General features: G+C 40.2%; 1 protein-coding gene across 8 annotated transcripts in view; it reads right to left on the minus strand.

Annotated features, from left to right (window-relative positions):
• Window positions 1-21,881, minus strand: part of CTBP1 (C-terminal binding protein 1) — a 233,574-nt gene that overhangs the window by 13,897 nt on the left and 197,796 nt on the right. For all 8 annotated transcript variants that reach the window (XM_066995581.1, XM_066995580.1, XM_066995579.1 and 5 more), the window contains 3 exons: window positions 13,797-13,941; window positions 8,861-9,067; window positions 2,715-2,929 (listed from right to left, as the gene is read on the minus strand). In XM_066995581.1, the coding sequence (XP_066851682.1) occupies window positions 2,715-2,929; window positions 8,861-9,067; window positions 13,797-13,941 (567 nt within the window). The remainder of the gene's footprint in view (window positions 1-2,714; window positions 2,930-8,860; window positions 9,068-13,796; window positions 13,942-21,881) is intronic.

Genomic DNA, 21,881 nt, shown 5'->3' on the forward strand with positions numbered 1-21,881 from the left:
AACCAAAGTCCATTTACAGTGGAATTAAGGGATACTTTAGTTTTATGCAATTAACTTGGGAGTTTGAGCTGTGAGGAAATGGTGGCATGACCTTAAGTTGGTCGTGCAACAATAAGGCGTTCTTGACGGGAGCCATCGCTGCATCTCCACTCAGTAAGAAAGCTGTGAGAACTAGATTAAATCTAGCACAGGAGGGCTCACCCAAGCAGCAATCACACCTGCTACACAGGCGTGCCACGTAGGCTCGTGGGAGCTTATACTGACTTCCTATTTCTGCGTTCTTGGAAATGGAAGAGTAATTTTGAGGTTTAAGTATAGCCTAGTGCATTCATATGCGCTTTGAAGAACTTGAAAATTTTCATCAGTGAACCCTGTTAAAATCTCCTGTCCATCCATAATAACCTTAAGTTTTCATCTTCAGGATTATTTACAAAACTCTAAAGCTAGTACTAAGACAAGCCCAAATCAAACAGAACATGGACACATAAATGCATTCTAGTGGGAATGAATTACGTGACTCATGACAAACCAGAAGGGTGGATGCAGCCGGAGGTGACCCTTTATAAGGGGTGGAAGCTTGAAAGAGAATGTCACAGCTAGAACTGCTGACAGCTGTTAGCGTTCACCTGCATTAAACCTGCAGAGCTGCTTTAAAAGCGTATTGTGTTTAATTGCAGCATCATCTTCTCCAATTTGTAGAACTGAAACGATCTCAGTTTCTCTTAAGAGCACTTGATTAGCACGGGTTCAAAAACCCAAGCTTGAAACACTTCTCTGAGCTGCTCTGGAACTACAAGGCCAAGCATGATGGCTAGGCAGAATGCTGACTAATTAAAGGGAAAGGCCACTGAAAGAGAAGACTGGCACCAAACTTTCAAAGACATTTTAAGGCTATGTGATTTCAGATTCTAAACAAAATTCAGGGTGGGAATTCAGGGAAATGAGTTTACCTGGTCTAGTGGAAGGTGTCCCTGCCCAAGGCAGGAGGGTTGGAATTAATGATCTTTAAGGTCCTTTCCAACCCAAATATTCTGTGAGATGCACCATACTTCTCCACACTTTGTTTAAAACCTGGTTATTACGTGAGCATGCAATACTGGGTAAAAACGGCATGCGATGCGCTCTAAAAATTTCAGAGCAACTCTAGCATCCGACAGCCTCAAAAAGCCGTTCTGCTCTTTTCAATAGATATTCAGAAGACCTGGTCTACACAAACCAAGCACTCAAGAATGATCTGAGGTAGTCAGATTTTCTGGTTTTCAGAGCAGGGTAACATTCACATCAGCTGTTACAAAATAAGAGTGCTTCATCCAAACTTTTATCCAAAGCAAAAACTAACACTTTAACCCAAGCTTCTAAATAAAGGACAACAAGTAGCAAGATAAATGCTTATGATATCCTTCCCAGTACAGGTTTTATTATATGCATTTCATTTCAGATGGTATCACTCACTTTTAAGCTCTTTTGTTTTCTTCTCTGATTAATGCACTAAGCACTCTCCAGAGCCGATCCCATTTATCCACCTCTGCTTAAAAACTTGCTGTGATAGACTGGCCCAAGTTTCACGGCCCACTACAGTGACTACTGCTAAGCCTCTAAATGGTGCTGCTGAATTCAGTGCAGTTCTGTTTGGGTTCAGATGTCTGGACATCTAACCATAGAAAAAATATATATCGCAATGTATCAGCAGAGAAGGAAAGAGAATCTTCAGGGCAGGGTGACAGAGCTCAGTTATCTGAGTGATCTGGGTTTTAAATTTCTGAATTTTTGAAGTTTTAAAACCCAAACCCTGATTTTACATTGGGATGGGTCTACAACATCCCTGAACTCTCAAATCAAGACATATCATCAGATGTGTGTAACACATTCAGTATTTGCTTCAGTTCTCCTAATGTTCAAATGCAGTAGGTTCAAACTATTTCTCAGAAACCAAGCAATGATTTTACTGCAAGAGTGCAACTGTCACTGTAACCAACACATGCATATACTACATGTATAATGAACATAAAAATAAAAAATCAGTTACTATATCATTAGGATTTCTTTCCTGCACACTATCTACACCTTTAAATCCATGCTTTATTTCCTACTGTTACCTACGCTGAGGTTGGAGTTAGAACCTAGAGATTTAATAAAAAGCTTACTGTTGAATTAGCCCGCAGTGGAGCAGTTTCTACACGCCTATATTCTGAAGTGATTTTAATATTACCTAAAGCTTTAGGGAGAGTTTGGTACTAATTCAAATAGGCCTGATTTTTCCAAATAATGCGATGCTGGAAATGTGATCGACCCGGGAAGCGCTCTGCAAGCCTGGGCACTGAGCACAGGGGGGCGGCATTTAGTCACAATCCCTCCGTTATGCCTGACCATCCCAACCGAGGGAGTGAGACAGAATTGCTACCTGCAAATCTAGGTAAAGGAGGTAGCTACCAGGAGACAGAGGAAAAAAGTGCATAAACGCAATTTAATTAAATCCGAGCGACATGGAGAAGAGCACATTACTTCCACGAGTGCAATGTTACTGAGGAAAACAGACAAGAAAAGCAACGATACACAAGGCACCAGCTATTTCCTAGTCGGTTATAAACCTGCTTAATCTCAACGTAGGAAAAGGGAAATTGCTTTCAAATGAGAATCTGCACGTTTACATAAAGCAACTCTGTACACTGTCAGCCACCGGCACCTGTGTGGAGGGCACACACAGAGATTATTACCTGCTTTATAGTGAAGTCGTTAATAAGATGATGATTGTGTTCGTTCAAGTTGCAGTGCAGGGTAACACAGTCACTGTGGAACAGCAGGTCCTGCAAAGTGCTCACCCGCTGCAGTCCCAGAGCACGCTCCATGCCATCTGAGAGGTATGGGTCATAAAAAATCACACTGAAGCCAAAGGCTTTGGCACGTAGTGCTACTGCTTGCCCAACACGCCCTGGAACAAGAAAAGATGGAATGAGAACAGATGTGAGGCAGCTGGTGTAAAGCACCCTCCTCCTTCCCACTGCAAACGCTTCCATCAAGTGATACCATTTTGTACAGCAACTGGAAGGGGATAAAAAAGAGGCGCCTCCCATCCCGCTCGAAATCCTCGTTTGGATGAGTAACGTTACACCGGGACTGCCGCACACAGCCTTGCTTGAAACAATGCATGTCTGCACCTTTTGCAACCGGGGATGTGAAATGCCAGAAGATGCCACGTAATCTGCACTAATCTGTGTAATACAAGGGCCTGCCTGCTGGGCCTGTTTATGGTAAAACACTACTGCTTGCGAACACATCCTGCCAAGGACTTATTCTTACCCATGTCGGACCAGCTGGCTTTAATAAAAAGCTATAAAATTAATCCTCAAAAATGGATGCAATAAAAGATAATTTGTTTAATCTGAAGCTCAGTGATTCTCAGCACACAGGATCTCCTTTCCGCACTAGTATTTTCTTTCATTTTGAGTAACATCCTTTCAGCACTAAAATGCCTGTAAGAATCCTGTCATTTGAAGCTTTTAAAAATTCTGTACCCATTTACTTAAATCATAAATAAATACAGTCCATCACATGGCACCTAGTTAAGAAGAGTGCAGTACCATTCATCATTCACAATGCCCTTAGCTTTTCCCTGTTCATCTTTCCTTACTGTCGTATTATTTTAAAGAGCTCGTGTTCGAAATTGCTTTTTGGGCACGACTCCATGGAGACGTGTATCAGGAGGTGTGTATTTCCCTTTGAAACACTACCAGTAAAACACAGAAAACGAGCAAGTATATTCACTGAGTAAGGATATTTTGAAGAATGAGAATGAAAATTCTTCAGTTTAGAAGACTACACACTAGTTATTCGCAGTAGGGTATTACAAATATTAGATAAAGACATTTCAAGAGTATCAGTCACTAGATAGACCATAATAATCACGTCTCATTTAAAAAAAAAAAAGAAAGTCAACGAGTTTTCTTTTGTAACATCTGAGCTTGCTTAAAAAAAGAACCGAATTAACACAGGGAAATCCTGCATCTTTCCAATTGTGCTTGAAGGGATTTCCCTCTGCTTTTCAGTTTCTCTTTCAATAAACTTAAGAAGCCACAGGAAGAAAGGGTTTTTGTTGATCATTTAACCTGAACACAGTTGTTCTGCAGTGCTTAGGAACAGATGTGCTTGGAATATTAAACAGCGTGTCAATCTGATGGGGGCTGTCTGCTTTTCTTTGGGGACACCAACTTAAAATGCTCTTCAAGATATTTTATTTCAATACCTGCGTACATGTTATTTGTTTGCTTTTCAAGCTGTTTTTTAAAAACATTAGCAAGACTATTTTCAGCACAAACACTATTATTTTCAAATTTTGGCATGTTCACAGCTCAGGAAATCAGTCACACAACTGTAAACAATCTTTTTTTTTTTTTTTAAAGCTAGCAGATCGCTTTTACTCTAGCTCCATTCATTTTCACCAGCGACGTTCTGTCATCTGTTCTTTTTCACACTCTTTACAACATTAATACCTGAGGGGATTCATGGCAGAGAAACCTCTTTCAACAGCTTCTCCATTTAAAACTACACTTTCCATTCATTGCAGCCTGGCCAATATACTAAAAACACTCTTAAATGGGCTCAGTTTCCTTTTGAAACACTCAGGAATCACATGGCGAGCATCGTCATATTACAAATGCTTTATGAGATAAAATCCTCCATAAATGACAATTCATATTTAGTCACAGTCCTTACACAAACAGACAGTTGGACATTTGCAATTTGCCAATTCCTCTTAAACTGCAGTCAACTGCAAGCCTCTGAGTTTTCTTCCTGCTCTGAAAGCCTTCCATTACACATACGACTCTTTTGGGCACAAGGGGTGGCTAAAAACCTTCCTCAGCACTGCCAGAACAGACCAGTTCAAAAAGCATCCCACCTTCGAGGCAACTTTACCTTAAAAGCATATGTAACTGCTATCAATATTCATGAGACTCGGGTGCTTCCAAGGAGAGGTAAATTCAGAAATACAGAATATTAAGTAAACTTCTCGGTCTGTGGTAACGGAAGGACACACAAAATGCACTCTCCATACAATTCCAAGAGAGGAAAAAGCGACCCAAGCCTATTTCAGACATTAAGAGATTTGTATAAAGCTCTTGCAAAGCCCATTCTTCACCCCAGTCAAACCAGCAGTGTGAAGAGAGACACACGAAGAACTCCTCAGTCTCCTGTTAGTCGGACTCAGCGACTTCCCCCCAGTGTCCTAGTTTGCAGGGTCTCCGATCCTGACCTTGACACCAACCTGATCTGAGCTTGACAATTATAGGAGCTGCAGTTGGCAATGATCCCTACCCAGCCCCTGGGCAAAGAGTCTGCATCTATGCTGGTATTACGAAGTTTTATTAAACGCCCTTGGTACCACGGAAATGTTGATGAGGCGCCTGTAGACTTCCACGGAAATAAGAAGTGCTCACACTTAGCAGCTCTTTGCAACAGCTATGGGGAATCTGGGCAATTTTTAATCCCTCCCGGAGATCTCCGATCCATGGCTTGCTTCGTGGAGCGTGCTTTTTTGTTGTATTTCCTGGTGAGCACATTAGATGAGCTAGTAGGACTGCTAGGGGTGCCACTTTTATTGCGTGGCAACGCCACCCAACTCAAAGCTCACTGTCTGATGCGCTCATCGGTGCCTTGGCCAGCATCTAGTCAGGATGTGGAACCAGTGAGACAACACAGCAGGTGAGGAAAGACAAACTGAGTGATGAACGCTGATTATGATGCACTGTCAAATGGATCTGGAAGAATTTCACCTCTTCTGAGCGAGGAAATGCATTAGCTATTAGTCACCAGCATTTGTAACTGGGAAGGAAGAGGAAGGGAGTGTGATTTCACAGCCTTCGCTGCTGCAAAATCATCATTACAGCAGAACCAGTTCCAGCTATCTACTCATCCAAGTACTTACATACTGCTGCTCATAAATATTCTTTAAAAAAAAAATCTAAAAAGCACACAACAGAAATACCCACAACCTAACTGCCTAGATAAAAGGTGAAAAGGTAGCATTTTTTTCAGTGCAGGGCTTCCTATCCAGGCTTGCAAAGCTTGTGATGCATCGCTTGAAATATAGGACACCGGGTAGCAATAAAGACTAAAAGTGACAAAGACAGCTGTTCAATGATGTGATATTATTATTTATGTAAGGCTCAAAGAATCACACACTTCAGAAAGACAGAAAGAAACACAGGCTCTGCCCTGAGGAGCCCAGAGGCTAACCAAACAACGGAACAATGACGGATGGTATCCAACAAGCACATGAAGGGGGCATTATGCTGTTGAGTCTTTGCTTATCTCCAATACAAGCAGAGGATGAGAGATGGGGTTAACTTTAAAGGAGGAGCACTGAGTAATAGGATTAAGCAGGATAGACCAAGTGTCAAAGCAGGAATATGCATGAGAGGAGGCAAAGAAAAGAGAGTGGGTGATGGAAAGAAAAAGGCAAGTGAGTCATGAAACTTGGCTAGACCAGTGGATAAGGAAGTGAGTAGCTGGAGCTTTGGAGCGAATGACATAGTCGTTCCCTAGCGCAGAGATAAGCAAGAGCTGGGATGCTTATCTTCGGCTAAAAATAAAAATAAAAATTACAAAAAATGCCCAGGAACGGATGTGAAGGTCCGGCCTTAGGTGCTGCAGCAGCAAAGTGATGCAATTTATGCAACCCACTGCTGAAGAAAGTTTAAGGCAAGAAGATCACAACATAGCTGGGGCTGAGATAAGGGATGATCTCAGAAGCTTGTACAAGAAAGGACAGAAACGATGACACTACACAAAGCTGGAGGAAAGAAGCAGGACTTAGGAACAAAAGATGAGAACAGTTTTGTATGTGCTACGTTCACTTCATAGCCTCTTAGTGGTTCAGCTGCTCTGATGCTGACACATCCTAATAAGACAATTACAAATTGAGGCAAAACTACAGATGTGGGAAGAGGCCACTAGTAGAGAAACATAACCTAAGGGCAACAGTCTGTTGAACATGGTTGTAAATACACATTTTAGATTAAAACTAGAGATAGCTACCCTCTTGTAGTGATCTGGAATAGGGAAGGGAGTATGTCACAGTCTAAGCATCTCAAGTGCCCAAAATGCTAAATCTAGCATAGCTGTATTTCCACATCTTCGAAGACTATGCTTCTAAGACTTCTTCATAAATACATGTCTATATAGGACTTTCTTAGAACAGGAGCTCAGTCATAACGCTGTGCATATTCATATACATGTGCAAAACCAAGCAGTGTATGTGTTCAAACTTTAGAACACTCACTTTAAAAGCTGTGAATATTTCATTGAAGGAAAAGAAATAGGAACAATCAAAGACTACAGAAAATTGCTGGTTAATAACTGCAACAGAAGTGTACCTTTAAAATCAGAATTTACTAGCCTTTTACTATACCATGCACGCAAAAGGCATCTTTAAAACAAACAAACAAACAAAAAAAAACCAAACAGAAACAGAACAAAAGCAAAAAAAACCACCTTAGCACCTCATGCAGCATTACATACTGGCAATCTGATTATCCAAATTGTTTCTCTATACTTTCCAGTCATTCGCAACAAAAACAGCACACAGAAAACTCGTTTAAGAAATTCAGTAATAAATGAAGGCTTTTTTCTCAGCTCAGCCTGGAATTAAAGCGTAACACAATAAACACAATGCCAACAGGACAGATGTCTCCAGCAAATTAGCACATAGCATGTAAGCTAAGACTTAAGGTTCAAAAACTTGATGCGTATTTCCATTTTTAAAACACTGCAGGTGATTTGTCTATTATTTATGTACAGATGCTGTGACTGCGAGTGCGATAATCATGTTTAAATGAGGTGCATTAATACACGGGTATAGATTTGAGAAAGCAACTTCATGACTGACTCCTTGAAAGTCACATTTTAAAGGCAGTTCTTTAAGTGTGAAAACGGTTTCTATTGCCTTGTGTACTCGTTCAAACAAGCGGTATGTAACGCCAAGCATTTTCAGATTCCAAAAAGTAAGAGTTCGTGGCTTGAGATATCTGACAGCAATGTGTAACTGGAACAGTCATTAAAGTATGATGTCCTGTTGTCAAAATCGTATTATTAATTCCTGCGGATGAATACCATGGCAATTACATCCACAGCCCATCAGATCTTTGATAAGACAAGCACATGACTGAATAATTTTTATATAGAAACTGACTTGCTTGTTTTTCTTCTCTGCGTCTGTAACAGACAGCAATTAATTCATCTCAAGCAAGCTTGTCCATCTGTTAGATGCCGAAACACATTTAGGGACATTCAGAGAGGTAAGTAGGTGATTTTATTAGGTCTGGAAGCATTTCAAACTTTCTTGTATTTATTTTTTCTCTCATTTGAGCTGAAATACAGATTCAGATGCAGCCCAACCAAATGCAAGAAATAACTGCTCTGCAGGCTGTTACTGCAGCAAGCACTTTTCAGACATATTAAAAACAGCAAAAGAAAAACAGTACAAACAGAACCAGGTATGACAACAGACGATGAATACAACAAATACATGTGTCAATGGGTTGGAGTAGCAGGATCCTTGTCCTGGAAAAGGGAAGCGATGGAGTCTTACAAGCAGCGTGCCTGACACCAGCAAAAAGATGTCCAGAAGCTCAAAGAACTGAGGAATATCAACAGCAAAAATTGCAAAAATAGTTGTCTGAGGGAAATGATGATGCCTATAGGGAAAACATTTGAGATATATAAACACCAGGAACGAAGTGGTATTATACAGAATGCTTGGCATGGAAAGGAGTGAACTAGTGTTGTTTTAACAGCTCAAATCCTCATAATTTTTTTAAAGCAATGGGAGGCGAGGAGTATTAAACCACCTCACCAGCCAACATACCTAATCCAATAATGCCCAAGGTCTCCCCTCTGATCCTGGCAGCTCCAGAAGCTACTTCCCGAATCTGTTCGACGCTTTGTACTCTCGTGCCTTCTCGCAGAGCCTGGTGAAGCCAGGTGGTTCGTCTGTACAGGTTCAGAATGTGGCACATGGTAGAATCCGCCGTCTCTTCTACTGAGGCAGCTGGCACATTACACACTGCAATCCCTGCAAAGAATGGGTGGAAAGGATACCAGGTTGCCAAATATTTCTTCTTCCTATTTGATGGCCATTCAGGAGCATGATGTTTAAATTTACAGGTATTTATATACCAAGTTTCTGACTGCAACGACTGACACAATACATGACAAACCAGTTCGTAAATACTTGTAAAGGTTTTATTCTGAATTTTTTTTTAAACTTTTGTTTTTCCAAACTAAGGCAAACAGCAATCAGACTACTGAAACCACAGAAGTATATGAGATGTCAGGCAGCTTAGTAACCAAGCTGATGTCTTAGTAAGCATTTTACACGCACACTGGGCTACGTGCTTTGAATAGCAGAAGGAAATATGCCTTTCTCTCAGCACAAAGCCAGTAAGGTTGAAGATCATTGTTTACATTTCATTGTGTGAGTTACTTTGCACTACAGAGCAGATACCCTCCCAAAAGCTATCTACACATTATAAAAAAGATTAATTTAAAATGAAAGCAACTCTTACAAACCTTCACGGTATACCTATTATTTCCAGTACATATATGGGTAGTAACAACACAGGGAGGAACGATCTGTTTCTTGTTGCACATGGGTTTGTGCAGTTGCTACAAACAGAATCCAAGTCCTTCCCTGGTCCTTCAAATTAAAGAGAGAACCCATCTAAATATCAGTACAGAAATACAAAATCTGCTTCTGCATGATATGGAAAGATAATGCAAAACTTCAGCTATTAGGAAACAGACTTAATGGTTGAGAAAGGTGTAAGATCAAGAAATGAAAAGACCATTACAGATTTCCACAGCCAGCTGTGGAAGGTGGACTGAGCCAAGACTCACGATATTCCATTTTTACTTCAAAAAACAGCTCAGGCAGCCAGCAAATGTAATTGCGTGTCAGTCACCCCATTCTGTTTCTCTTGGATAAGCATGTACTTCCAGTACACGTACAGCAGTGAAGCAAAATGTTTACTTGAAAAAGTTTGTGTCCTCTCTATTTACTACATTCTCCCTGTAATCATCAACTCCCACTAATTTTTCGCTCTCAATCCTGCTGACTGAGATCACAAACAGCATACAGTATAATTTCACGGTGGAGAAAAAAGTGTTTTGTGTACTAAAAAAACACCCTAATACTGTTTTCACTGTCTAGTTATTTGGGTTTTACATAAATAAGTATTCAGTGAGTCCTCAGCTAACACCAGTATATCTTGTGAAGCAAGGAAGAAAACCCAACATGCTCTTCCATGAGAGTAATAACAATAATCTGACAAATAATAAGCTTATAACGAATTTATCTATGTTTTCCATTCAAATGCCTTCCTTCTTTCTACAGCCAACAGAAGGAAGCTGCAGACCTGTTTTTCTTCTCTCTGCTGAGTCACTGCTCTATAGACTTACACAAAGATAAAATAGCATCATTTGCTGGATTATTAATCTTGGCAGTCTGCTAACATCAATGGCAGTATGAAACTCACGGTATTTTAAAAATGAAAAAAGAGCACGAATGGGAGAAAAAGTACAAGACTGAAAAGTAAAATTCCTTCAAGTGCATCACATTAAACAGCTGCATTTGTTTATACGAAAGGTCTTTTTCATGGAGCAAAAATGCAGGTTTTAGATGGCAAAACAAAATCAATAAGCATGTCTCCTAATGGCTGGCAAAAAAAAATGGTTTAACAGTTAAGTTATAATTAAGTTATATTACATATATGGGAAGCTAAGGAATTCCAACTCGCCTTACACCTTCCTCCCTATAAAAGGTTTCCCCTTTTAGGGAAAAGGGCAAAATAATTTCTCTCCTAAGTTGTACAAATTTCTTATTCTCTATTTTCCCCCACCTTTAAAAACAGCTAATTTATAAAAGGCAAAGGCATGGTAAACCACAACGAGCAGCTGGATAGAGACAATGATATGAAGAGACATTTCACATAGGAAAAGATAACGCACTCTCCTCGTATCTAACTGCTTTTGTGCTCCTTTACCTTTCCCCTTTTCCCCCTGCTTTCAGTGATTTTGTGCACAGGTTCAATGCTGAAAAACTCAGCATTCATAGAGTCATAGAATGGCCTGGGTTGAAAAGGACCTTAAAGATCATCTAGTTTCAACCCCCCTGCTCTGGGCAGGGTTGCCAACCACTAGAGCCGGCTGCCCAGAGCCGCATCCAGCCTGGCCTTGAATGCCTCCAGGACTCTCTGGGCAACCTGTTCCAGTGCCTCACCACCCTCTGAGTGAAAAACTTTCTCCTAATATCGAACCTAAATCTCCCCTGTCTTAGTTTAAAACCATTTCCCCTTGTCCTATCACTATCAACACACGTAAATAGTCAACTGGTGCTTCCCTTCACTCCCATTTCACTTGCAGTTACACTTACAACTTGAACATGTTTTCTAGTCAACAATTAATAAAACGAAGAAAAAAAAACACCAGATCTTCAAGCTTTTATTCAAGAAACATCTGTTTGCATCCATTTCAAGAAGAGTAAAAGCACTAGCATGAAAATAACACAATGGGAAAAACTGGTAACAACTTCACCAGTAAGCTCCCTGAAAATTACTCGAAAAGTTACTATAAAATTTCAGGAAAATGTTGTACTTTAAGGTCTAACTTTGTATTATATTTCAAGACTGAATCAAAGCCTTTTTCAAAGAGCAATTAACTCTCGGGTTATCTCCTTGAGATGCATATTCAAGGAATGGAAAGAGATTTGTCCCAGTAGCGATGCATTAGTATCTAATTCCAACCATTTTGCCCTAACTACTAGGAGAGATTTTACATTGTAAGCCTTCCAGCATTTAGTGGCTTTTGAAAGAGTGGACAATTCGACTTTGTAAATACTGGAATGTACAAACAGGACGGGTCCTAACTGTGTAACTCAGCCTAATCACAATGTGATTCTATGAAGGATTAGGCATGTGGCGTTTACCATGCCATAGGAATGAGAATGTCCCAAGTCTGCTATAATGTGGCTTGAATCACAGAATCATAAAGGTTGGAAAAGCCCTCCAAGATCATCTGGTTCAACCATCCCCCCACTACCACTGTCACCCACTAACCCATGTCCCCAAGCACCAGGCCCAACCTCTCCTTGAACACCCCCAGGGACGGTGACGCCACCACCTCCCTGGGCAACTCGTCCCAATGCCTGACTGCTCTTTCTGAGAAGAAACGTCTCCTCATTTCCAACCTGAACCTCCCCTGGCGCAACTTGAGGCCATTCCCTCTAGTCCTATCACTAGTTACCTCCGAGAAGAGGCTGACCCTCAGCTCCCCACACCTTCCTTTCAGGCAGTTGTGGAGAGCTATAACGTCTCCCCTGAGTCTTGCATTTGAATTGTAAGCCTGGGTTACCATCCAGCATGGAGACCTGCCCAAATAGCCAACAAACCTGTGAAGATTTTCCTCTCATCAGGGATTCTCTACACAAATCAGACTCATGATGCCTCTGGGGTTTTGGATCTATACCTAGGTTTTGGGGCTTTGGATCCAGGATTTTACCCCAGGGCAATCTCTACATACGTAATATGGTTTCTGGGGCTCACAAGTCAGGTACCAAACTTTGGCACTACTTGAGTAAGTAGGAACACAGCCTTGTGCATGCCTTCAGATCTACCTGTTCTTTATAGAAACTCATGAAAAAGTTCTTAGCCTCTGCCTGCTGTGCAAACTACACAGCCATTAGACACTGGCGATTATTTTACTTTCTTTTACTGATAAGCAGACCCACAGTACACCTCCTCACTACATCAGTGGGGCTATTATTAGGACTAAGCACTGTCACACTTATTTGTTTCCAAGACCTTCATAATGGGAAACATATTTATTATTGAAATTTGTTAGATTAGATATTTGGAAGAAATTCTTTACTCTGAGGGTGGTGAGGCACTGGCACAGGTTGTCCAGAGAAGCTGTGGGCACCCCATCCCTGGAGGTGCTCAAGGCCAGGCTGGATGGGACTCTGGGCGACCTGGGCTGGTGGGAGGTGTCCCTGCCCATGGCAGAGGGCTGGAATTAGATGCTCTTAAAGATTCCTTCCAACCCAAACCATTCTGTGATTCTATGATACTTGATAATTTCAACCTACTTAGAAAAGAAACAAAGAAAATGTATACGTCGATTTCCAGTGGTACAGTTTTACCTGTAGATTACAGGTAACAGATGGGTTATCCTAAAGTAAGCAAAGTATAAATCAGACTTTTTTTTTTTTAAGCAGTGAAACACTAAGCAGTATCTCTTCACAGTTCCAGTATCTAAATTTATTCTGAAGCTGTAACAACTGATTCTCCTATAAAATCGATATTTCTACTTTATGGAGTGCTTTAGTACTAAATCTCATGCATCATAAATAAGTCCCAGACAGTTGATAATGATCTCATTTTTTATTCAAACAGTAGTAGTTTTCCATGCTGATGGAATTATATTTTGTGATTGGATTACAGTTAAAAAACACAACTGGGGTAAAAAAAGACAGAAAAAAAGAACAAGAGGAAAAATTATGGCCTTACTCCTTGGATTTATCTTGAACAGGCAGATTGTCATCCTGTCACAAAGCTATTAATATTATCACTTAATTAACTAATGCTAATATCTCCATAATGATTTTTAAACACTTTGATGAGAAAATTATACAGCTTACATACTATGTTAGTATAAATTATACAGAAAACATTAATGCAAAGACTTAGATGCTATCAAATTTCTGGAGGCAAGTATAAGATGTAAAACAATGTCTTTAATAGTCATACCTAAATCTCCAGCAGATTTGATGTCAATATTATCAAAACCGCTGCCAATTCGGACAATTATTCGAAGTGCTTTAAATTTCTCCAGGTCTTCTCGTGTTAAAGTGATAGTGTGATACATCAGTGCACCCACTGCTTCATTTAGTACCTACAAGTAAAATGGAAGAAAAAATACTTATTTTTTCTTTCTTTCACAGTATCTCAGCCTAATCAACTACACAAATTTTCAGGTATAGAAGACTTTAAAAGCATTAAACCCACATCTTTTGTTTTAAAGGTGATTTGCCCAAGTATGTTCCAGCCTCTTGTTAGACTTTTTTTTTTTCCATCTGATATGTCTGTCCCAGCATGATGAGACTAGTTTTAGGAAGAGCGAAGTGACCTGTATTTGTGTTCTTATTACGAAGGGAAGATGTTCTCATTTTACAGGAGATACTTTGCAATATTGGACCCTAAATACAAGAATTACCAGACTGCATCTACATATGCATCCTGAAAACACACGGGAGCAAGCACTCAATTTAAACAGCAAGCATTTTTATGCTTAGGCAGCTGACATTCAGTTTTGAGTGGAATAACAGGACGATCTCTTCCCCACACACACAGTGGTACAGGCTTCCATTGCAATATTAAACCACTTGATACCTGAATAGAAAACATTCAGTAATCATTACAAAACCCTTGGAGAACAGAGACTGAAATCTGTCAATTTATACACAAAACCAAAGTGTCTGTCCCTTGGTTTACTGATGCTGCAACACTCCGAGCTCTCACAGATGGAAAACTGAAGTCATAGAAATTGGTATAAGTGAGATTATCCACAAAAACTAACACCTCTAAGAAGTAAGAAATTGTACCAGGACAAAAGTATTGCAAAGGAAAAAACTCGTAAGCAAAAATAAACTGACAGGATCATAAAGGCTTGAATATCTTTCAAATAATGTGAAAGCACATCCAACCTACTCAAGAAAGATTAAAAGGAGGGGGTGTGAAGGGGAAGAAAGGTTAGCACACGAGGCCCAGGAGTTTTCAAATTTTGCTAACAAACAAGCCATGAAACTGCATGTCACACAGCTGATACACGAGTTTATTGCTCAGAAAGCAGAACACATTTTCCTCTGTATGCAAACTGGACTGTTTCACTTCTTCAAAACACTTCTTTGTTTCCACCTTCAGTGCACTACCTAATAACCTAGAAGTTCTACAAGATACAAAACGGGCTCAAATCATTTCAACATCCAAGCTAGCTGCAATGACTTCAAGTGGTTCCTATCAAGCACCTTACATGAAAGTTTTGGTGGAGGCTTTACATTTCTTATTCGATAGACTTTTGGGCCTGGTGCATGCACAGATTCTATCAGCTGAGCTACTTATGGGCATTTTCTAGTGTAAGGAAAAATTATACCATTAATCAACATAAATCATTCCAAAAAACCCTACTATGGCAAAACATGATCTCACAAAAAGCATCATAACTCTCTGCTGGAACCCGAGATCTGAAGCAACAATTTAAAAAAAATAAGATACACAAAATATTTTAGAAGCAAACGTAAACAAAATCCATGAAAATGAAAGAAAACTGCTCCTTACTGAATATCTCACAAACTAATTATGATATTTCAACAGGTGCCCCTGGATTGGTAACCCCAGCTCTAAATCAGCTAAAGACCAGGATCCTTTGAGCAGAATTTGGATTTACTTGTAAGACGAAGAACTACAAGAAAATTAGAAATGACACAGCCTTGAAGTATGTGGCCACAACATAATTCAAAGAACAGCTGTAGGCTCTGATGCTATAAACAATTATATGCACACAAAACTCCTTGATTTTAATGGTACAAACAAGTCCTTTGGAGATTACAGCTAACAGTCACTAATCAGCAAGACTGCACTCATCAGAAAGCATTTACTTGAGCTGCTACAGACAGGTTTAAAACACAATTTATTGGTTTTGCTTCCACAGTGGCATTGTAGCTGGTGGGGACTTCCCACAGCACCAAGCCCATGTGCCTGGTGCAATCTGCACCTGAAACAGTCCTTCTCGTAACTTGACCAAATGCCTCCCTAAAATGCCTTTATGTGCATTTTTTTGGTCCCATTAATCCCTAAAAGAAGATTGTTCTAAAATCTCCCTGTTCCAACAACACAGAGTTTTCTTCTCATTTCCAGCCCCAATTTATTCACAGCCCAGCTTGCATCCATTTGTTCTGGTGCCAGCGTTGGCCATTTGCTCCAACCGTACTTTGTCTCCTCGGTGTTTACAATCCAAATTTATTTATAGACAACGATGATATCCCCCGTCACAATCTGGCTGCACTTTGCAAGCCTAGTCCTTCTAGGCTTTTCTAGGATGACATCTCTCTACCCCTTGGCTGGTCTAACACTTCTGCGCTGTGCTCATACAAGCCTAAACTCAACTCCCCCGAGGTGACCAGAGCTGCAGGCACAGTGCTATTTGAGGTCTCTCTCCCTACTCTGTTACACCAACACCAGTACTGTCAGCAACCCTACGGTTACTGGAGACCTCTCCTAATGAAGTCTCGCATGACCCGTGTTTCCGCATGGCCAGCGGCGCGCTGACAGCCGATCCCTTGACTAAAGCACACTTCTGAAGCCTTCCCTTCCTAATGCATGTCTTGTTTCACACTCCCAAGCTTCTAGCCGGGCTTCCTTCTCCAAGTCACAACCCCAAATTTTATACTGTTGCCTTAAGGTACCTCTTGCTCCCTGTGATATCCTCCTGGCCCTCTCCAGTTGGCCCCGTTCTCCATTCTGCCTTGTGTCACCACATCCTCTCCTTCCAGGGCTGTGATCCAGGAGAAAACACCTTTTGCTCGTACGTAACCTGAAGTAGTTTACAGCTTCTGACAGCCCACCTAAGTCTTCTGTGGGAGGCAGACCCTTCCTTCGCTGCTCTCCCTCTGAAAAAGGCCAACGGGGCCTGTGTTTGTGCGCACAGAGCTGCTGCTACTCTGAGAGCCCCGTTAAGTAGGGGCTAAAAGACAGCTGAATTGGCTGAGGCATTTGTGCTTTAAAACCAGCGTTTCATCTGGGAATTTCACTTCATAATCTGACATTTTATTAACTCAGCCAGACAAGACTGTAATTTGGACTCTAAGATCTCTGGCCTGGTCTCATTACACTCCATTGTGGGGCCCGTTCAGGTTATGGCTTGGCACTGGAAGGAGACTGAAAAATATTTGGAAGTTTGGGAATGTGTTCAGTGAAAGGAAAAGTATTTTTCAGTTATGGCTTAATGCTGACACTAGCCATTTCCACACTCGTTACCCACCATATGAGATATGTAACAAACAGATACACATGACAAATCTTTAAGGATTTTCTTTATAGTGTTTGAACTTCTAGGATTATGGAGCAATTAGCAAGGAAGTGCACTGCCAGAATACAGTCTCTTGGTATTGTACATTATCTTGCATCAATTTATTATGCTACTGCTTTTTGCAGCAGGCCATGTGATAGAAGTACAATAAAAAAAGGCAAAAAATAGAAAATCTGAAGTTAGAAACATTCAGCATTGATGACTTAATAACGCCACTTACAGATTTAAAAAAATACAGTTTCTGTACTTTGCTATTATTGTTATAAATTATATTCTCAGCCATTACACAGTAAATGCACACAAGGAAGTCTAAAAAGCTTGCCAGAGTGGAAACAAAACTTGAACTAAATCTGAGTGTAACACAGGAAACTGAAATCCAACATAAATGTAAGCAGTTCTGGCAAATCTTTAGGAAACAATTGCACATAGGAGTAATTTACTGATCACTTATAAAAGTACACCCAGGGGCAGATGCATAAGAGATGCTGGGGTTTTGTGTGCTTTTTCATAGTTCCCCATAATGAACTCAATTGATGCAACATTCACCAAATTCTAGTACAACGACTTTATTACTAAAATATCAACTCCTGTCAATCTGAGCGAGATACAGATTTAACAAGCAAGCAATTTCAGGTATGTGGCAGTCAGGCAACACTCTTTCAAGATCCCCTGCATGGAAAGGAAACAGGCAAAATTTGACAGAGAACAAGCTGAGGTAGCTGCGTACCTTCAGCAGCCACTCCTGCTTTCATCTGACTACAGCTGTGCTTTTCGGGAAGAAAGGATCTGAGATAAAAGTTGAAACACGGGACATGAGTTGGCTTCCTTCTGTTACCAAATGATTATGTAGCCCATCTGCATAATTTTTATGCCTTCAGTTACTGACTGACTTCCAGGTGAAGCTACAGCTTTGTTGAATGCCTTTTTCATACCCTCTTCAACGAGCTGACATCGTTTCCAATCAGAACTGTTCAGACAGGTCTTTCTGCTGTTCTTCAACCTCAAAATGACTACTTTGCTTTCACAGCGTGCCAGGTCTCCAAGGCTCTTAGAGAACTGATGACACTGTAGTAGGAGACATTTCTATTTCAAAGAGCTTAACAGATCTTGAGCAGCGAATATGGAACATTGAAATCCTTTTAAAACATTTTCTTTTTTTTTTTTTTTTCTTCTTATTTCACCACCAGGCTATTTTAGCCATCATGCCAAATGCCACATGGTCACCATTACAGCATACATGCCTCATGATTTGGAGAAGAACTTAGGATCTTGAGTATGTTACAAAAGCATAAATATAACATGTTAAGAATGGAGCAGCAAGGTATTTTCTTCTTCAGTCATCTAAACATACACTGCTAGTTTTCACTGTGAAAGACTGATCTCAAAGGCTCACAGATCAATCCAGAGCACAAAAACATAACACAGTACATAAAATACTAAACTACTTCAATGCAGAGACAGAATACATTTACAAAACACACACAGAATGACAATATAGCCTTTTTTTTTTTTTTAAGCCAACCTCTTGGAAGTCATCACTAGAAAGTGATCTATTTCATCTGGCTCTAGAAATACAGGATACTGCATTTCTTGGGCTTGGATTTTGCTGTGTCATCGCCAGTTAAATGTCCTAGTGTCACCAGCAGACTTGAGGTATTTTGCACATCCAGATAGATGATGTACTTTACTTAATTTGAGTAGAGCTTGTATTATCTGACTTGCAAAAAAGCAGCAATATGTCAAATTTGTGATCAGTACGTGGTAACACAGAGGAAGGCTGCAGCAGGCTTGCAGCTGCTCGCAAAGTCTCACCAGAACAGTGTTAAGGATCCACTGCAAACTAACGTAGTTAAAACTAAAAATAAAACCCAGCATGCTCAACCAGTATTCAGTTTGTTGGTACAAATGCAAGATTACAGCTTCACTGCTTTGAACAACGAAGAACCTAGAAAGATCATCTTACTTGACCATTAATAAAATAGGAACAAATCAAAGACTCTTGAGAATGACAGCAGCACGCTTGATTTGTTTGCATCAGTTTCAAAACACTTCTTCCATTATGAAAGCTCTTCAGCTCTTCTTTGAAACAGCCTTAGATAATAACTGTAATGACTGGAAATGCTTCTATAGGTAATTCCCAGGTACACGAGTGATTGAAAATTCCTTGTCCTACACCACTGACCAGGAAGTTCGGCTTTTAAACATTTATATTTAAAGTAAAAATATGGAAACATAGTATCCCTGTGAAGGTGATTTTATTATGTGCTTTTAACAGGAGTCCAGAGAATTGATGCATTTTAACTTAAGCACTTGTAAGGCTGGAATATAGATTTATCATCCAGGCTGTACTCCCACTTCCCACTGAAAACCCTGGTCCTCAGATTTTTGAGTAGCTGGGCATCTGCACGAAGCAGTAAATCCAGTCAGAAACACCGCCCACCCCACCCTCCATCCTCCAATTTCTCTTTCCAAATGATTTGAGAAAACATGTAGGAAACCACATAATCTCAAAAAAACACAGAACAAGAAAACATACACAGATTCACATAAATTGACTTCTTTCCAGCATATGCATTTTGTTTTAAAACCATTCCTAGTCAGCTGTGCTTCCTATCTTTTTAAGTTTGCAGGGATAACTATTTTCTCTCTGCTTACCTTAGACTTCTATTACCAGCACTTGCATATTATTTTTATGTTTAACTCTATGTAGCTGGAAAGCCTACTCTCTATATATACAGCAGAAGTCAGAGAGCCTGAAGAGTAAAGAAAATGAACTCCCAAAATCTCTCTCAGGCAACACAAAGACCTCAAGGGTGTGCTCGAGTCTGTGACGCCTGCAAAGCGAGGCAAAAGAGGGAGAAAGAAGGAACAAGACTGCAGGAAGGAGAAGCGCTGGCTGGGGAAGCTGCCAGGGAGGGAGGAAGAGCAGCAAGCTGTGAATGGCGCTCAAAGGGAGAGGGACTTGGGGGGGGGAGCAGAAGTGGGAGAGAACAGGGCAAGGGACAGAAAAAAAGCAAGTCTACCTGGAATGAGGAAGGAAGCAACCTAATTATTATTTCGTTGATCAACGCCTACATTTTTCGTGGAAGACACTAATACCCCACGTACATTTGAGACAGTTTCTGAGAAGGCAGATTTATATAGGATTGTGAAAGAAAAAACTAATTTAACATAACAGGTAACTTCTATTGGTATTAATATGATCCCTATTTAAAACATAAACCAAACACCAAAATCTTAAAGTAGATTTTTACCCCAAATGACTAAGTTAACTCCCCTGATAGGATGCAGATAACCCAGTTCCCACCAACTCCCCATGATACAGTCTGACAAGCATAATGCTCAACTTCACACAGCCATAAATAGTATTTATAATAAAAGAGAACCTAGAAGGCAAAGTTTAAATGCATTCTGCATCCTCTCAGATGCAAATACCTATGACAGTCCTGAAAACAAACCGCCTTCTCTATGCAGAGGGACTGAGGGGGTGTCAGTAAAACCTTATACATGAAGATTTCTGAAGAACTGCAATAAATGTCCGCAAGTACAAAGTCATTTCAGTACTTTGGGTCACTCTCAGTAAATGTCAGTATTCACTTAAGCATTGGCAGCCGTTTCAAAGGAAAGAAACACAGCCTCAACATCCAACTTGCTTTCCAAAGCAGCAGCACCAGCAATGAATGTTTTGACCTGCGATGAAGCAGAGTTCTAATACGTGTTATTATTTATTTGTGACCTTAAGCAAGTTACTTATTTTCCATACTTTAGTTTCCTCAGCCATAAAAAGAGAATGACAAATAAACTCTTTGACATAAGGAAATCACTACTACTGAAACTCAGGCATTACCCAATCTGATGAAAACTTTCCCTCATTAGCACACATACTAAGGTATAACAGCATTTGCTAACGTCCTGCTTTTCACCCATACAAGTGGCGTTCAAATCCTAATTTCTTTTCCTCCTCACTGCTTGTGTTAAGAGATCTCAGCCTCCTTGCTTCTCTGAAAAAAGTAATCTATGTGGTTTGCTGGTATCTGTCTCAGAAACTACTACACATCCCTCTTTTTTTTTCTTCTTTATTTCCTTTGTTGTCTAGCCATCTTAAAACAGAAATGTAAACTATCATCTTGTCCCTGAAACCCGCTCACGACCAGCAAAAATCCCTCGTTTTCCAAAATGTTTACTGCCCAAGTGCTGACCCCTCACTTCCCTGTGATCAGACATCACCACACAAGCTGAGTTAATGCCAGATTTAGGCAAATTAACAACTGTTATCTAAAATCTGCATCTTAATTAACTAGGCATTGCCATTTAGAACAGCCAGGAATATGCATTACAAATCTACAAACACTTAGATGCTGCTTTAAACATGCAACTTCTGATCTTAAAGCTTTTTCTGAAGATTTATTAAAACACCGTTTCCAAATAAGGTATTTAACAAGCAGGACTAAAATGAAGATATTTCTTTCCTGTACCTCAAACATGGTTTGGAAACAGTCATTTTTTCACTGCAAGGGAACAGTGGAAGTAAAAAGTGAATGCTTTTCACATGGAAGTGAGCAGTGCTCAGCACTTCATTAAATTGATCTACGTTATATTACTTTAACAGTATGAAAATGGATTAGGGTTTGTGATTTTTGTTGCAGAAACCTATCACCTGGCAAACACTTTGTAAGCTCAAACATTTTTGGACTTCATCACCCTTTTGACTTGCGAAGAGCTGTATTATGACAACATACTGGTTGCTA

This window comes from Anser cygnoides, chromosome 4 (genome assembly GCF_040182565.1).
Source record: "Anser cygnoides isolate HZ-2024a breed goose chromosome 4, Taihu_goose_T2T_genome, whole genome shotgun sequence".
Taxonomy (NCBI): domain Eukaryota; kingdom Metazoa; phylum Chordata; class Aves; order Anseriformes; family Anatidae; genus Anser; species Anser cygnoides.